The 16,676-nt window shown below is 45.5% G+C and overlaps 1 protein-coding gene across 1 annotated transcript in view; it reads left to right on the top strand.

The window, feature by feature from the left end:
- Dnah11 (dynein axonemal heavy chain 11) overlaps positions 1-16,676 on the top strand; it is a 326,041-nt gene that overhangs the window by 11,480 nt on the left and 297,885 nt on the right. Inside the window, exons 6-8 of the mRNA XM_051152523.1 lie at positions 1,333-1,544; positions 10,308-10,541; positions 12,551-12,718. Coding sequence (XP_051008480.1) covers positions 1,333-1,544; positions 10,308-10,541; positions 12,551-12,718 — 614 coding nt within the window. The remainder of the gene's footprint in view (positions 1-1,332; positions 1,545-10,307; positions 10,542-12,550; positions 12,719-16,676) is intronic.

Genomic DNA, 16,676 nt, shown 5'->3' with positions numbered 1-16,676 from the left:
CTCTTCACACCTCCCTGGTGGACTTACTGTGAGACATATGGCAGTGTGTCTGACTCGTGTCATGATTTAGGCTAGGTGCTGCCCACTGCCCCCTCCCCAACTGTGATGAGCAGAGGTGTCTCTCTCCGAGAGCCGCTGCATGGAGGAGACTTTGTGTACATCTGCACGAAGCACTGGGCACATTACATTTTTGCCCTCAGTAAATGAAAGCAGACGACATTTTGTTCTGTTAATATAAGACAAATGCTTCGTGTGGACGTAGCTGTAGGGATGAGTCCTAGGGATCTGCAGAACGTTGTGAGCACATAGCCTGGGTTCAGAGAAAGGCATTTTTCAGTGGCTCAGACCCTTGGTCATCTAGAGGTGGGAGAGTCATGTCAAAGCCATCCTTCAGCCTGAAGTCAGCAGCTTAGCACGTGTGAAGGGCGCTTAACTGGGGTGCGGTTATTTAACTTCTAACGTAACATTGACAAGTGCACACAATCTCAGCACAACCTGGAAGAGAAAATGGCGGGCGATCCCCCTCTCGAGGCTTTATTACTGGGTGGAAGGCTGAGTTGGTCATTTGCCAAGTTCATCAGTGGGGGTGAGTGACAAAGGCCAGCGGGATTTTATTATTTGTCTTTGACGTGACCCCTTGGAGATAAGGCCGAAAGGTCAGGGTTAGCTTTGTTCCTCACCTTTAAGTGCAACCCACAACCTGCTTTTGGGTTAGAAGACAGCTTCCGGATCACAGTCACGCATCTCTCCTTAACTCTTACATGCTCAGCATGGTTTCTATTCCAATAAAAGTTTCTATTAAAATTAGACTTCATATAGTGTGGGTCTAGTGACATTTAGATCAACCGGGGCCCCTCCTCCTTGGTGCCAAACCGCTCTCATTGCCATGCCTCATGACTTTAGCCGGACCTCAGTAGATAAGGTTTTCTATTTGTTGCATCAATTACCCACAGGAATCTGGGGGAAGATGGCGCGCCGTGCCTGGCTGAGCGTCATTGGGAAGCTTGTCATCCTCTGAGCGGTGACGGCTGCGAACAATACAGCAGATGCTTTATTCCCCCAAGGTCCTTAAACTCAGAGGTTTCTTCCCCTCTGGGTCTTCAGTCACAATTACTTATGGTCTGTGAGTAACTAGACCAGAACTCTCCAGGGAGGTTGAGTTACAAACGGGCAGTCCGAGCACTCCAGACTGCTCACGTGTAGGCTGCAGGAAACAGCATTTAAGTGTTGGGTGACAGCTGTCCTGGGCTTGTAAAGTGTTTTTAATTTAAAAATAAACAAAGAGACAAACAAAACCCACTGTGTGATGTGAATGGCACTTCTTTTTTTCAGCTCTTCTCGAAGCCCGCGATGTGGAACTTCACCTAAGACCTCTGAGGAGGCACATCCAAGGCCTCCAGGAGGCAGAATTCCCACAGACCCAAATACTGGTTGCCCCGTTGTTTCACACCATCTATCGCATCTGGAGCCATTCCAAGTTTTATAACACCCCTGCCCGGGTTATAGTTTTACTGCAAGAGTTTTGTAACCTCTTCATTGACCAGGTATGGAGTGTGGACAGGTAAGGCAATGACACCCATGGGGCAGGTGTAGACCTTATGACGGACAAAGCCAAGTGACAACCAGAATGCCATTTTCCTTTTGCTTCCAGACACGGATTGTGCAGTAACAAACCGGCCAGGTGACTTTGCATCTTAGGTAGCACTCAGGCAGTGCTCAAAATAACTCAGAGCCAAAGAACACACTGTTTTCTGGGTTTTGTTTATTTAAGCAAACAGTTTTAAGAGGCCAAGAGGTTAAGCAAATGTAATGTAGCTTCCGGCAAAGGCCCCACAGTCACGCTCTGTACTTTGTAGTTTCCCTTAGTTTCAGGGAGGGAGACCGTTGGAAAGTAAAGTAAGAAAATTGCTCAAAACCAATTATCCTTGAAAAACAAAACAAAACAAAAAAACAGTAATAGGGTTATATGGGAGGATTCTGATTCACTGTTTTTAAGTTTGTTTATGCTTCTGTACTCATTGCTCAGTTTGAGAACTGTCTCTTTTTTTAATGACTGGACTGCCCCTCCCCCTCCCCAACTCCACACCTCCTCAATCTTTCTCTCTCTGTGTGTGTGTGTATGTGCGCACGCACTCACGCATTCATTCTTGTATCCACTAATGATGCTGAGAGCTGTCAGATGGAAACACCACCCAACAAGAGCTGAGAGATGCTTGGACACCGTGTGGGCCAGTGGTCTTCCTTAGTTGTCTGGAGCTGCCAAAGCTAAATGCCTCAGGGTAACAGACGGCCATTTTCTAACAGTGTCTGCTCCGCAGTCAAGGGGAGGTTTTTGTTTTATAGACAGTTAGTCCTCCTCACATGGCCGCACTCCTGTTGCATTAGAAGCTTGGTGCCTGGAAAACAAAACAAGTCAGGAAAAACAGTGTCAATAGGCCAGGCTGGCCTTGGACTGGCTGTGTAGATGAGGGTGGTCTTTTTGTTTCGTTGTTTGCTTGCTTGTTTTGGCTTTTGTTTTGTTTTGTTTTGTTTTGTTTTGTTTTTGTTTTTGAGAGACAGGGTTTCTCTGTGTAGCCTTGGTTGTCCTGGACTCACTTTGTAGACCAGGCTGGCCTCAAACTCACAGCGATCCACCTGCCTCTGCCTCCTGAGTGCTGGGATAAACTACTGATCCTCTTGCTTTATGCTCCTGAGTGATGACATGACGCCCAGCTGGGGCCTACTTTTTCAGTGTCATTTAACCTTAGTTACATGCTAAAAGCCCCTAGGTCCACGTAGAATCTTCCAGGGTTGGCACCAGACTGTACAGACGTGTGGGCTTCAGAGCTTCCAGACCACTGGTTCCCAACCTTCCTGACGACGCAACCCTTTAATGCAGCTCCACATGTTGTGGTGACACACACCCCCCCGCCCCCGCCAGACATAAAATCATTTTTGTTGCTACTTCGTCGTCACTAACTTAGCTACTATTATGAACCACGGATGTTAGTATCTGATACACAGGCTATCTGATGTTCCACCCACAGGTTGAGAGCTGCTGTTCTAAAGACCGTCACTGAGCTGTTAACTTTTCTGTGGGGAGCCATGCTCCTGGTGCAGCAATGTGTGGGAGGGGTTTCACTCACGGGAAGTTAGACACCTCTCAGGCCTCAGTCTCCCCCAGTTATGGTGTCAGGACGGGCAGAAGAGATAGTGGTATTTAAGGGACTCTCAAGCAAAAGGCAAATCCTGTATTCTCACCACACGACTGACTGGCCAGCGGCCGTGGCCATTGATGGAGCATAGAAGCAGTGTCTCTCTGGCTTCATTCTGTTTCCGTCCTTTGAGTGACAAACTCTTGTCTTGTTCTGTGTGTAAGCAGGTCCTTGCTGCCGGTGCTTGCATCTCCACGTGAGACAGAAGCGGCTTTCTGCAGGTCTACCTAGAACAACTCCTCCCCAATCCCTTTTGAAGGCCCGTCTCAGTTTGAAAACCAACAAACATCATCTCACCACAAAGCTCTGTTGTCTGTGGCTTATGAGATAGTCTTGGTTAGATAGTCTTGGTTACCTGTAAGCCCGCCACGCTGTGATCTTGGTTCTCGGTCTGTGTCCACAGCCAGAGCTGCCAAACACTCAAGGAAATGCCGTTGCCTCTCTTTCCCCTTAGTTCTGGCCTCGGCCCAAAGGTTCCGTCGACCTGGTACCTGTGATTCTCCAAGTAGCAGATCATTAACGTTGTAGTAAGCCTGCCCCAACATGTCACTAGTAAGCCAACTTGGTGCTGGATTCTCTAAAGACCCAATCCCCCACCTTTCCCCATGGTTTGTTATTTTATATGTTTAGCAAACACCAGATACACCATAATTTGTCAAGCTCTTTAAAAAAGTGTGTGCATTTTGCGATGTGCACGCTTGTTGTGCGTGGGCACACACGTGAGTGTACATGCCCATGTGTGTGATACCTGGAGCCTTCCTGAATCGCTTGCCATCTTATGCTTTGAGACAGGACCCCTTACTGGACCTGGTGGCCGCTGATCACTAGGTGGGATAGTCAGGAACTCTGGTGACACATCTCTCTGCCCACCCTCACCCTGGGCTATGGTTGTTCACCTGCAGTCTCTGAGGGTGCAGAGGAGTTTTTTGGGGGGCGGGTTAGGGTTAGGTCTTTGTGCTTCTGTGACCAATGTTTCCTTAAGCACCGTCCCAGCCTCAGGAACTTACTTTCTTTTTATTTTACTTACTTTCTTATTTTTTTAATATTTATTTTTATTTCACATGCGTTGGTGTTTTGCCTGCATGTATGCATGCTATGAGGGTGTTCATCAGATCACGAAAGACTGGAGTTACAAACAGCTGTGATCTGCCGTGTGGGTGCTGCGAACTGAACTTGGGTCCTCTGGAAGAGCAGCCAGTGTTCTGAATAACTGAGCTATCTCTCCAGAGCCCCCTATGTTTCTTTGTTTCTTTCTTTTTTGATATTGAGACTTGCTATGTACAAGCTGGTGTGGGACACTCTAGGTAGCCTCAGATAGCCTTGAGTGCTGGGATCACAGAGTATACAGCACCATGCAGGACTTTTTTTATTTAAACCATGGGGTCCAGTTGTGTACCCCTGGCTAGCCTGTAACTCATAGAGATCCACCCACCCCTGTCTCTTGAGGGCTGGGATTAAAGGCATCCACTGTGCTACCCAGATATAAGATTTTTTAAAAAGCATTTCATTTTGTGTGTGTGTGTGTGTGTGTGTGTTTCTGGGGGGGAGGGTGGCCATGTCACCATGCCCATGTGGAAGTGAGAAAATAACTTGCAGGAGATAGTTCTTTTCTTCCATCACGTGGCTTTAGGGGAGGGGAGGTTGAGCTAGGTCATCAGGCTTAGCAGCAGGTGCCAGCCCTGCACAGTACTTTTTAATTAAAAAAAAAAAAAATCAGTACTGATACTTAAGTTGTTCAGATTTCCTATCACTCCCAGCCTCCAGCCTACACTGAAAAGGCAAAGATATTGCCACATGTCTTTGCCATCCCCAGTGGCACAGTTGGTTGCTGGAACCTCAGGTCCCCTGGTAGGTGGGTCAGGAGCTGTCCAGAGAGTGGCGGTGTCCACTGCTTGCTGTTCCCATCTGCTGAACTCACTCACTCACTATCAGTTGGTCCCACCTTAGTAGCAACTATGTTTGTTTTTTACCTCCTTTACAGTGACCATTAACGACATACTTTATGCCATGAGCAATGTCACCTGCTTGCCAGCACGGTAACACATACATGCTTTAGCAATGGGGTCTTCCCTTGATGCTTTGCCTCATCTCTCTGTTCACCTGACACTACTGTGCTGTCACTGCGCAGTAGCGCTCATCCAGACTAGCCACCCTATCTTGTCCTTGGTGCGGTTTCTCTCCTGCAGATACTACCACTCACAGATTCTAAGGAAGGCTAGGCTTGACCGAAGGGTGTGTCGATATTAAAAAGTGTGAGTTCACAGAAGCATGCCAAAAGAATAGAGAGAGATCAGCTAGGAGACAGAAGCAAGCTAGCGTATTGATTGATTGGTCAATTAACAATCAATTGGCTCATGGATAATGATCTTATCAGCAGTTTGTCCCTCGGTATCTGGGGGATTGAACTCATGTCATTGGACTTAGCAGAAAGTGTGTTTACCTGCTGAGCCATCTCTGTATAGTGATTTTTAGTTTAAAAACTAAACAAACAAACATAAAGTCAAACAGCATAGATATAATGTTGTAGGACATACCATAGCTACCTAAACTCTGTATGAAAGCGATCTAATGTTTGGGTGTAATCTCTGTAATCCAATGTGATTTAAATGATCTCAGAATGGCTTGCGATGCTGTGTAGTGCAATTGGAAGGGGAATATTTGTCTGACATATTGTTCTGAGAATGGTGATAAGAGCACCTATATGCTCAGATGGGGTGGGTTTTTTTTTAATGTTTTTTATCCATAGTTTTGAATAAGGAACCTATAGATGTGCAAGGCTTCTTATGTGGGGCTAGGTGCTTGCATGGGTCCCCCAAGTCACACTCCTCAGCTTGCAGATGAGGGAATTGACCCTGTGAGGCAGTGTAGGTGATGACACAAAAGTCATCGGTGGCTCCCAGCTTGATCATGAGCATATTACTGACTCCCGCCACCTTCCTTCCCTGACAGTCTCTGCTGCGCAGTGCGAGGAGGCAGACCAGGTGTTGCTGTCTGGGATGTAAAGTTCCAGTGACCTGTCTCCGGGGGTGGGGGTGGGGTGGGGGTGCGGGTGCTGCTGCACACATGGGAAGGTAGTTGGCTGTGATAGAATCAGCTCCATGAGAGTCAGCCGTGAATTGTCACGTCATATGTAGGTAATTAGGTGACAGGAGGCTGCGGCAACAGGAAGGAAACTCAGTTATCACCATACACTTTCAGTGTCTCAAACTGTCACAGAACAGAGAGTGTGTGTGTGTGTGTGTGTGTGTGTGTGTGTGTGTGTGTGTAGCACCTCAGTCCCCACGGAGGTGTGGGCCAGCTTTCTAAGCAGATATAAGATGGCACGTCCTTTATTATTATTTTTTATTACCACGTACATGAATAGGTTTTATTTTGACCATTTCTTATTGTACCCTTCCAACTTCGCCCAGATCCCTCTTTCCACACATCCCACATCTGCCCCACACCTTCCCGGTATATATGTGTACATATGTGATTCATATATGTGTACACATGCAATATATGAGTTACTGAATCCTGTTAGACTTTCACAGTACGCATGTACATGTATAGAGGACTGTCGATTGTTGTACGGGCAACCAACTGGTAGCCCTGCCTCTGCATAAAGCTGACTTTCTTCTCTCCCTGGCTGCCGCTGTCCCCTGCCTCTGCATAACTAGGAGTGGGGCCTTGTCGGCCTCCCCCCTCACACTGCAGTGCTGACTAGACTGACCACATTCAGCTGTGTAACTCCTGCAGCTGCTGAGAGTTCGTGAGCGCAGCTGCCTCTTGTGCCCAGATGACACTGTTTCCAGCTGTCCTGAACAACTTTAAAATCTGGCCCCTCTTTCGTGATGGCTCCGTGAGCTTGTGGGGAGAATATGTGTATAATGTCCCATTTGGGGGCAAGCATGCATAGTCACCTATTCTCTGCACTTTTGTTGTTCACGGTTTTCCGTGCTAAATTCTGTCCACCGTGGAAAGAAGCCTCTCTGATAAGGAGTGAACACTGCACTGGTCTGTGGGGCTATGGGCAGTGTTTAGAAAGCTGTTAGATGCTGTGTACGTTTAACAGAATGTTAGTTCCTCCTCCAATGTCTATGGCCTCTCAAGTCACAAGTTCGTGGTCATGTGTTCAGTACCAGGCATGAATTCCCTCCAGCTAAACAGGCCTTAAATCTGCTCAGACAGCTGATGGTCACTCCGAAGACATCTGGGTCACTGTTGCTCTGATGGGCTTGTTTTGCTGAGTAAGGTCCTTCCTGTAGCTCACGGTGCTCCCAGCAGTCTGCCTACTTACTGCCTGGTGGCTCTAGGAAAGCCGGCCACCAGGGACGAGGCCTCCAGCTCACTACCAGCTTGGTTTTTCCAAGTCCTGTGACCAAAGTGTGTGCTGTCTTCAGCATCAGGGGTCTCACCACCAAGTTCTGGTGGGCAACCAAAGGCAATAGCTTTATTTACTGTTTTGTTTTGTTTGTTTTAATCCCTTGGCCAGCAGCTTCCGGGGAGCCCCTCCCCCCCATACTCAAGACTGGGCTCTCTGTTTCATAATCTGTGGTTTCTGAGAATAGCATTATTCCTCCGTGCGGGGTAGTTACAATCGAACTCTATCTTAAAAAGCTTATGACAATAGTCACAGTCTACAGGGCTTTAGAAATCCTTAACACTATGCGCCTTTCCTCTTACCCCCTCGCCTCTCCTTACTCTTCTACTCCTCCTTAACCCCCTTCTGTGTTCTACCTCCTGTAAGCCTTTTCTATTGCCTCCCCACCACTGGTCCCCTTCCACATTCCTGGAGTTTTTCTTAAACCCTTTCACTCTAATCTACTGTCAGTCTTGAGAGTGAGGTGTGTTTCTCACAGACAACAAAAGGCCAATCCTGATCCTTAATCCATTCAGTTACCTGGTCTTTTGGTTGGGGGGGAGAGGGGGGGGGGGGTGCCGGGGGCAGGCACCACCATGGATGCTTAAAGTAATTATGGAGAACTGTGCTGACTGACAGAAGAAGCCATTTGTTGCCTTTATGTTCTTGTTCTTAGTCCTGCTTTGTATAATCGTGTCCCATCCCCTCCACTTCCCCCCCTCCCACCCCACCCCGTCTCCTCCCTCCCTGCTGTTCCCCGCCCCACAAAGCCCCTCATCTGTGCTAATTCTTTCTTCAGTGCCAAGTAGCACTCCTAGTGTGTCTGTAGGGCTGGTTTGGCGTGTAATACAGAGATTGAGATCACTCAGTGTAATACCGAGATCACTCAGATTGCCAGACCCCCCAAAATGACCACCAGGACTCGATACCAATGCAACATACACAGGGTCCTGTATTACGGGCTCAGAGCTGGGGTCACAGTCCTCCCTGACGCAGCAGGTTAGGAGAGTGACCCCAAGCTTCAAGGGCAATGGGCTTATAAAGGGAAGCGGTGTGGGGGGGGGGGTTGTGGGTCACAGGAATGTCGGCCTTCAGGCAGGTTGTGTGGGGAAGAGGCTGGATCTCCAGGGAAGTTGTTTTATCTCAGAGGATCATTGGGAGTTAATTGTATCTAACCGCTCCTGTGGAGTTTCTGGAGAGTGCTGGCAGGTCTGGTTTATGGCAGTGGGTGGTCATTTCTGGAAATGCAGGAAGAAGTGAAGTCGCCTGGGGGACACGTTCTCACAGAGCATTCGCAGACCACGGCGTTAGTTGCAGAATACAGAATACGGCGCTCATTTTGCCCTTACAGGCAGACTAATTTCTTTCCACCTGTCTGTATGATGGAGGTTCTGTTTGTATTCTCTCAGACTTAGGAGTTTATTTCTGTCCTTTTGATGCTCCTTCTGGGTGTTGGTTCGTTTCTTCTTTTACACTCCGCAGACTCGCTGGTCTCATCTATTGCTTTTGTCTCTCTCTCTCTCCCATCTCCATTTTTTTTTAAGTGTGAACATTTTTATTTTTAGTACTTTCCTTCTAATCTCTATCTGAGAAAAAACAGATTAATAAGAGAACACAATTATACATTAGTGATATATATTTACCCTCTTAGTTTTGGGGGAAATCTGTGTCTTTTTTTAAAATATATACTTTTATTTTATTACAAACTACATACAGCAGGGAGAACCATGTGACAATCATGAGAATAATGAGTTCCATACATGTTACATTCATAGTGACTTGGCCATCTGCATTCGTCTCCTTTGAAGCAGGTGTTTTTCCTGTCTTGTTGGGTCTAGATTTCCAAATGAGATTCAATATCTATCCTATCTCAACTCTAATAGCTTAACTTCTTTATCTTGATCTAAAATGATCTTGTCCCCTAACCAGCTAAACTTGGTTATAGAACTATGTTATCTTGTCTTCAATGCCCCTCAGAGACTTGAGAAGGAATAAAACTTAAATTCCTGAGTGAACCAGCAGTGTGGGTTCGCAGTTTCCAAAATGTACAAATTGACTTAAGACAGTTTACCTCCTGACCAGTCACCCAATGCACTGGATAACGTTGGAGCCTCATCTTCAGCTTTCTGGCCTAATATTTCTGCCAGACTTGTTCACAGGGCAGGAACTATTGAGGACTTGCTTACCCTGACTTGGCAGAGTGCGGCCGTTGATTCTGCCTACATCTAACAGAATCTGCCTAAAAATGGGCAATTTAGATGCAGCCATCTCCATTTTTAACGAACAAGTTCTTGTGTCAGAGCTCAGCTTGGTCACGTACCCCATGCTGCTGTGTGTGTGTTTCCCAGCAGAGACAGACCCCACACAGCCAGGTCTTTACACCTTCACAGGCGACCTCACGATGACCCGGCAGAGTGACCTGTGTTCTGCTGGCTTGTGTACTTCCTTGTGTGAGACTTTGGTTGTCCAGAATATTGCCTGGTAGGAACATCTGTGCTAAGTCCTTACTCCATTCATATGAGACGTAGTAAAGTGGAGTCTTCACTGGAATACTTAACCTGGGAACACTAGGCTCTCCTGCACTTTAGTCCCATGTGAAAGGATGTCACCAATGCCCAAGTGTCTAAATTTCTAGAGTCTGTGCTTTTTAACCTCAACAGCATTGTTGGCTCGGTTCTAGAAACTGTCACTTAAAATGTTTAACTCAAGCAGGTGATTGCAATTTTTAAAAAATGTATTTTTGATGGTGGTTCCTCTTGGTTAAATCCCAGGCCAGGGCATACCTATCGCCTGAAGAGCTTCTGAGGGGAGAGATTGAAGACGCACTGGAAAAGGTGCGGGTGGCCGTCGGCATCTTAAAGACCTTCCGGAATTCTTTCTTCAAGTATCAGAAGGGATGGACACACTACTTCACAGGGAACGCGGAGCGGAGACCCTGGGATTTCCAGGCTCACCTGGTGTTTGGCAGATTTAACAAATTTCTTGACCGGCTGGTAAAAATAGAGGTATCCATTTGTTATCTTTTTCTAGTCATATGTGGGTGAGGTCACATGACTTGTGTAATGGGGAAGGTCTATAAGGGAAGAAATGAGGCTTTCTTTCTTTCTTTCTTTCTTTCTTTCTTTTTAAATCCCTTTCCTTTCTCCTTTTCTCTCTTTTTTCTTGTTCATGGTACCGGAGACCACACTTGGATTTGCATATACCTGGCAAGCCCTCTACACTGACACACACACCCGGCCTTTGTTCTTTTTGTTTGTTTGTTTGTTTTGTTTTTTTGAGACAGGGCCCCACTATGTGGCGCGGGCTAGTCTTGAACTCTTTTTTTTTTTTTTTAAGATTCACTTATTATGTATACAGTATGCATTAGATCTCCTTATAAATGGTTGTGAGCCACCATGTGGTTGCTGGGAATTGAACTCAGGACCTCTGGAAGAGCAGCCAGTGCTCTTAGCCACTGAGCCACCTCTCCAGCCCTAGTCTAGAACTCTATTCTTCTGCCTCTACCTCCAAAGTACTGGAATGACAGCGTGTACCACCACACCCTGATTTTCAGTCAAGGTTTTTTTGGTTTGTTTTTAAACTGTTATTACATGAGATTAAGTAAATCTCTTGACACCGGGTGCTGTGGTGCACACCTGTGATCCCGGCACCCTGGAAGGCAAAGGCAGGCAGATCTCTGAATCTGAGCTCAGCCTGTCTACACAGTGAGTACAGCACAGCCAAGGCTACACAGAGAAACCCTGTCTCAGGGGGGAAAAGTACATCTCTTTACCTGTGGTGTCTAGACATAAATCCCCAAGAGCTTGTGGGAATCTGTGGGACAGGAAACTGCAGGACTCCCTCTTGCTGCAAATGCTAAAAAAAGAAATTTATAAAACTCAAAAGTAAATTTCATACCTAGAAACTCACTTGATAACTTAAAGTCTCACACTGTCATTTTCTGTTTAAACGTTCTCTATTTATTTTTGAGGCAGAGTCTCACTATGCAGCCCAGACTGGCCTCAAACTTGCTGCACAAGGCAGGCTGCTTCCAAGTCAATCCTCTCATGCCTGGAGTTCACAAGCTATTTACATAGATATATTTATACCATTTACCTGTATATAATACAGATGTTATAGGACTAATAAAACCTTTCATAAATGTAAAAAAAACATGGAAAATTTACTCTAGAAGTATTTTTATTATTATTATTTTTGTACACGGGGGTTTTGTCTGTGTTTATGGCTGTGCCTCACATGCATGCAGTTCCGATGTACTCTACAAGAGGGCGCCAGATCCCCTAGAACTGGAGTTATCCTCCATTGTCAGGCACCACGTGGGTGCTGGGGATACAGCCTGGGTCCTCTAAAAGAGCAGCCAGGTCTCTTAACCACCGAACCCTCTCTCCGGTCCTGTGTATAAATGCTTTTAAAATAACAGCTTTTAAAAGCGTTATTTAAAAATGATTTTAAATAACATTTTTATTGTTAAATGTAAGATTTTCACATAAACTGGGGATCTGCGTGAAAATTCTTATTGTTGGTCAGCTGGAATGCCACTGAAGTCTCTCAAAGAGGCAAAGGTGATCTGGGTCCCTCCCAACCCCCCCAGCTCCCTATCTCACCCCCCACCCCGACTCTGTCATGCCACTGGGTCACTGCAGAGTCTTAAGTGGCTGAGATTGGAATGTTGGGTATCACCCAGGGAGCTGTCTGCTTTACCGTTAAGATGCCCTCAAAGGGTTCGTGTGTGCATGGTACACATGGGAGCTCTAGCCACTGTGAGGTAGCTTTTGGTGTTTGAAAATGGAGTGTGATTTTTAAAATCAGCGTTTGCTCTGTTGTTGAATGAAATCAGCAGCATTAGTTTTGCCCGTTGATTCTGAATGTTTGGTTTTGTTTTGTTTTGGTTTTTTTTTTTTTTTTTTTTTTGACTCTTTAAAATGTCCTTTTCTTGCTGAAGATGATAGAAAGGTCTTGTCTTTTCTTTCTTTCTATTTCTTTTTCTTTTTCTTTTCTTTTTTTTTTAATTAAGGATATATTTGTCACCATACTGGAATTTGAAAAACTGGAAAGACTGGAATTTGGTGGCACCAAGGGAGCCATCCTCAATGCACAAATCCACTTGATGAGTGAAGAATTTATGGAATGCTGTGAAGTATTTCAACAGAGCGTTTACGACCCGTCTGACTGTGATGACATGGTAATGTCACGCGTTATCCTCTTTAACACTAAGGAATCTATCATTTCAAAGCTAAAATGGGAGAGGGATCGCAGAGTGATGGTGTGAGCTATCCATGCTGATATTCATAGGACCCAAACCTGTTAATGACTCTCTGCAAACCTAGCTCCTTGTTGAGGACCAGGGACCAGGTTTGAGCTTTCAGTCTAGGTCAGTTTCTTATGAATATAAAACTGGAATTTCCTGCATTCACACTTACTGATCTGCTTGTCCAGTGTCCATGTAACTTACAAGCTTTATTTTTAAACTTTTCCATGTAAATCTTGGTCTGTTGAAACAAGCAGTTTCCTTACCATCTTTACATCGCTCACTAACGTGCGTATTGTCTCATAATTTCTGTTATTTTTAACTACTAATAGTTTCTTGGTTTGAGCTTCAGGGATGGGGAAAGTTCCAGACTTAAGTGGCTTCCAGTCTCTACTGCTGAGCTGATTGCCAGCCTTTCTCCGTCTCTAGGATTAAAGGGCTTTTTATGTGGTTTGCCAAAACCAGAATTTAATTGCCAAACCCTTAGTTTAATTTACCTTAAAAAAAACCATATGGGATGTACATTTATTCACTCTTGTGTATGTATTGTTCAGATCAGACTTTGGAACATAGGGTGCAGTGTCAGCTCCAGGGAACCCAGGTTCGAGTCCCACCACTCACATAGCCACTCACAAGGGCAAGCAGGCTGCGCTATCAGCCAGGACACTCTTTTCTGGCCTCCGTGGGTGGCACTGCATGCGTGTGGCACACAGACGTCTGTGCGGGAATGTCTCTTTCGTTATATGGTGGCTCGATTTAAATTCCTTTCATAAATGTTATTCTGTGGAATCTATAACGTAGTTAGCTGCTATGGTGGTGCGTTTCCAAATAGCTTCTCAAAAGGCCTTTAGTGATCGTTGATCCTCCACCCCATTACTTCCTTCTCATCCCTTACCCATTTAATCCTTGCTGTGTTCTGTCTCCCTGACCTTGGAAGGTCCTCTCCTCTGTACATGTACCTTACTACATGCCTGACCTCTGGGCTTGTTTGTGTTGAAGCACACATATCTAAACCCTAAAAGCCAACGTTCAGACTCAAGAGTAAGCATGAGGATTTATCTTTCGGGGTCTGGGTTACCTTACTCATGATAACTATTTCTAGTTCTGTCTAGTTGGAAGTTTCCATTTTCTTAACAGCGGAATAACATTCCTTTGTGTAAATATTCTACGTGAGAAGGGGTTTATTTTTAGCCTGTAGTTCCACATCATGGTTCATCACTGAGGGGCGTTAGAGGAAGAACTCAAGGCGGGAGGAGGTGATGCGGAGGTTACGGAGGAGTGCTGCTTTCCGGCTTGCTCCTTATGGCTTGCTCGGCCTGACCTGCTTTCATCTAGTTCCTGAGGCCACCAGCCCAGAGGTGGCACCACCACAGTGAGCTGATGCCTCCCACATCAATCACTAGTCAAGAAAAGGCACCACAGGCTTTTCAGTCAGAGGGCGCTCTCTCTCCCAAAATTATTCTAGTGCCAAATTGAGGTAAAACTAACTGGTATACCCACTAACCTATTCTTTTGCAATAACTGTGCCATGTCTTCTAATTTATACAGGTTTTAACCACTTAATGATTTATGTATCACACATGTTTCTTTTTAAAATATCACTTATTTTTCAAAATTACTTGTTTTTTTGAGGCAGGCAGCATTTGCAAGAATTTAGCTTTGTTCTTACTGCACAGCGTTTATGTAAGTGTGTCTGGGACCCTGAGGTCAGGGAGTTTGACAGCCGAGCGAGTGGCCTGGCAACTCAATCTGAAAAACAAAGCAATCACTGTCAAGACAATTCCAACATTATTTCTCCTCAAGTGTCTCTCCATAATGAATGTCCTATAAAGTACCTCAGAGAGCCTGGCGAACACACTGACACCCGACACACATCTGTGCTCACTCTTTTGTTCCTGTTTTTACACACAGAGCCTCCAGCACACAGCATAACTGTCTTGTGCTAACGGTGTATTTTGGGAATCTTTGTGAGCTGTTATAATTATGTTTCTGCTTTCTTTTTTTTTTTTTCCCTCACAATTGCACACTATTCAATAAGTTGTGGAATTTATTGAGTAGCTTGTGTTATTTTAAACTATTATTTAAAGTAGTAGGAAAAGTCATTCAGCTGGAAAGTTCTGCTTCTAGGAAGATTTGGGTATACTTTTTAGTGGTCCTTGTGTTAAAAACAACTAGGACCCTAGCCGTTATGTATGCATGTGCATGTGTGTGCACACACATATACATATACACATGCACACATGCTCACATGCTCACATGCTCAAAAGAAGAAATCACACTGGCTAAGAACCTCAAAAACTCAAGAAACAACATGGAAGTACATCCCTAGGGCTTTCAGAATTGGAACCTACAAATGCCAGGAGGCGCACACCATGCATCCCTATAAAAACCTGATGGACCAAGAAGAGGGCACCCCTAGGAAGGCAGAAAACATGGAGGCATCTGCACTGCAGCCAAACACCAAAGGAGCAGCTGTGCTCCACCACTACCACACCAGGAAGGCTGGGTAGGATCTTTAAAATTCTACCCACTTGACAACCTAGTGCTCCATTCCTTACCCCTGCTGGGTGGTGTCAGGGGTGGCTGAGAAGGAGCCATGGTCTTCACGCCTGCTAGCCAGGAAACAGCCCTCCTCCTGCGGTGCTGGAGATCATATGGAAATATGATTTTATTTTTTGGCTTCACCTAGTAGACCCTCATGTCCTAGGGGTGGTATTCAAGGAAACCTAGTTGAGACTGAGGACTTTCACCATAGCTGAGTGGTAACAAAGCCACTAGCATGTGGTATCCACAGAGCCCACACAGGGAGCTGGGCCTCCTGGTCTGGGTGTAACGAGGAGACATCGTACCCCGTGTCTTAGGAAGGTGTCAGTGGAGAATCTGGACCTGCGTCTCCATCTGACAGTAATGGAGTTTATGGTCCAGAGTCTCAGCATTTGGCAACGTCTGTGATTGGTTGACGAGCACGTAGTTTACTGTGAGCCAAAGGGCTCAGCTCAGCCTGTAAGCAGCACTGAGATGGTGGAGGCCCTGGAGCCCAGGCCGGTGTCACAACCATTTCTCCATGGTTTTCTTCTGGAAATTTTATGGTTTTCATTGATATCATTAAGGCTTAAAGATACTTTGTACTGAATTTTAAGCGTTAGGAGGATCCAAGTTCAACCTTTTGCAAATGGATAACCTTCCTAGCAGCATTTGTTTAGGAGACTGTTGTTGCCCTACTGAATGGTACCAACAATTGATTGTACATGTGAGGGCTATGTCTGGGATTTCTATGCTGTTTCATTGATCTATACGCCAGTAGTATACCATTCTCAATTTTGTAGACTTGTAAGTTTGTTACTAGAAAGTATGAGCCTACCAGCTTCAGAAAGATTTGATCAGACCATTAGGATGATGTTTTTAATTGCTGCAAAGGTATCAATGAGAGATTTTGACAGGCATTAGATTGACTTGGGCAGATTGCTCTGGATAGCATTGTCTCTGTAAGGATATTGAATGTTCTGTCCCATGTAAGTGGGCCATCTTCCTACCTACCTGGTCTTTAATTGCTTACTGCAACTATTTTTAGCCTCTGGTATACAGGCCTTTGACTTTCCAGGTCAAATATATTATGAAGCAATTATTTTATTCTTCATAACACTACTATAGAAGGAATTGCTTTCTTACTTTTTAGGATTGTTCATTGCCAGTATACATACATGTTTTCTTCTCCCTGGGTACATACATGTATGTGTCTTGTCTGTGTTGGAACATATTCATATGGGGGGCGGGGAGGCAAGGAGCAACCTCCAATTCTGTTCCCCAGGCTCCATGTTCCTGGAGCGTGAGACTTAGGCTAGGCTTGCTGCTTAGGGAGCCCAGAGCTCCTCCTGGACTAAAAGCACATGCC

The sequence above is a fragment of the Acomys russatus genome, chromosome 1 (assembly GCF_903995435.1).
Source record: "Acomys russatus chromosome 1, mAcoRus1.1, whole genome shotgun sequence".
Classification (NCBI taxonomy): domain Eukaryota; kingdom Metazoa; phylum Chordata; class Mammalia; order Rodentia; family Muridae; genus Acomys; species Acomys russatus.
The sequence above is the reverse complement of the archived record's forward strand: the minus strand, read 5'-3'. Positions and strand labels throughout refer to the sequence as shown.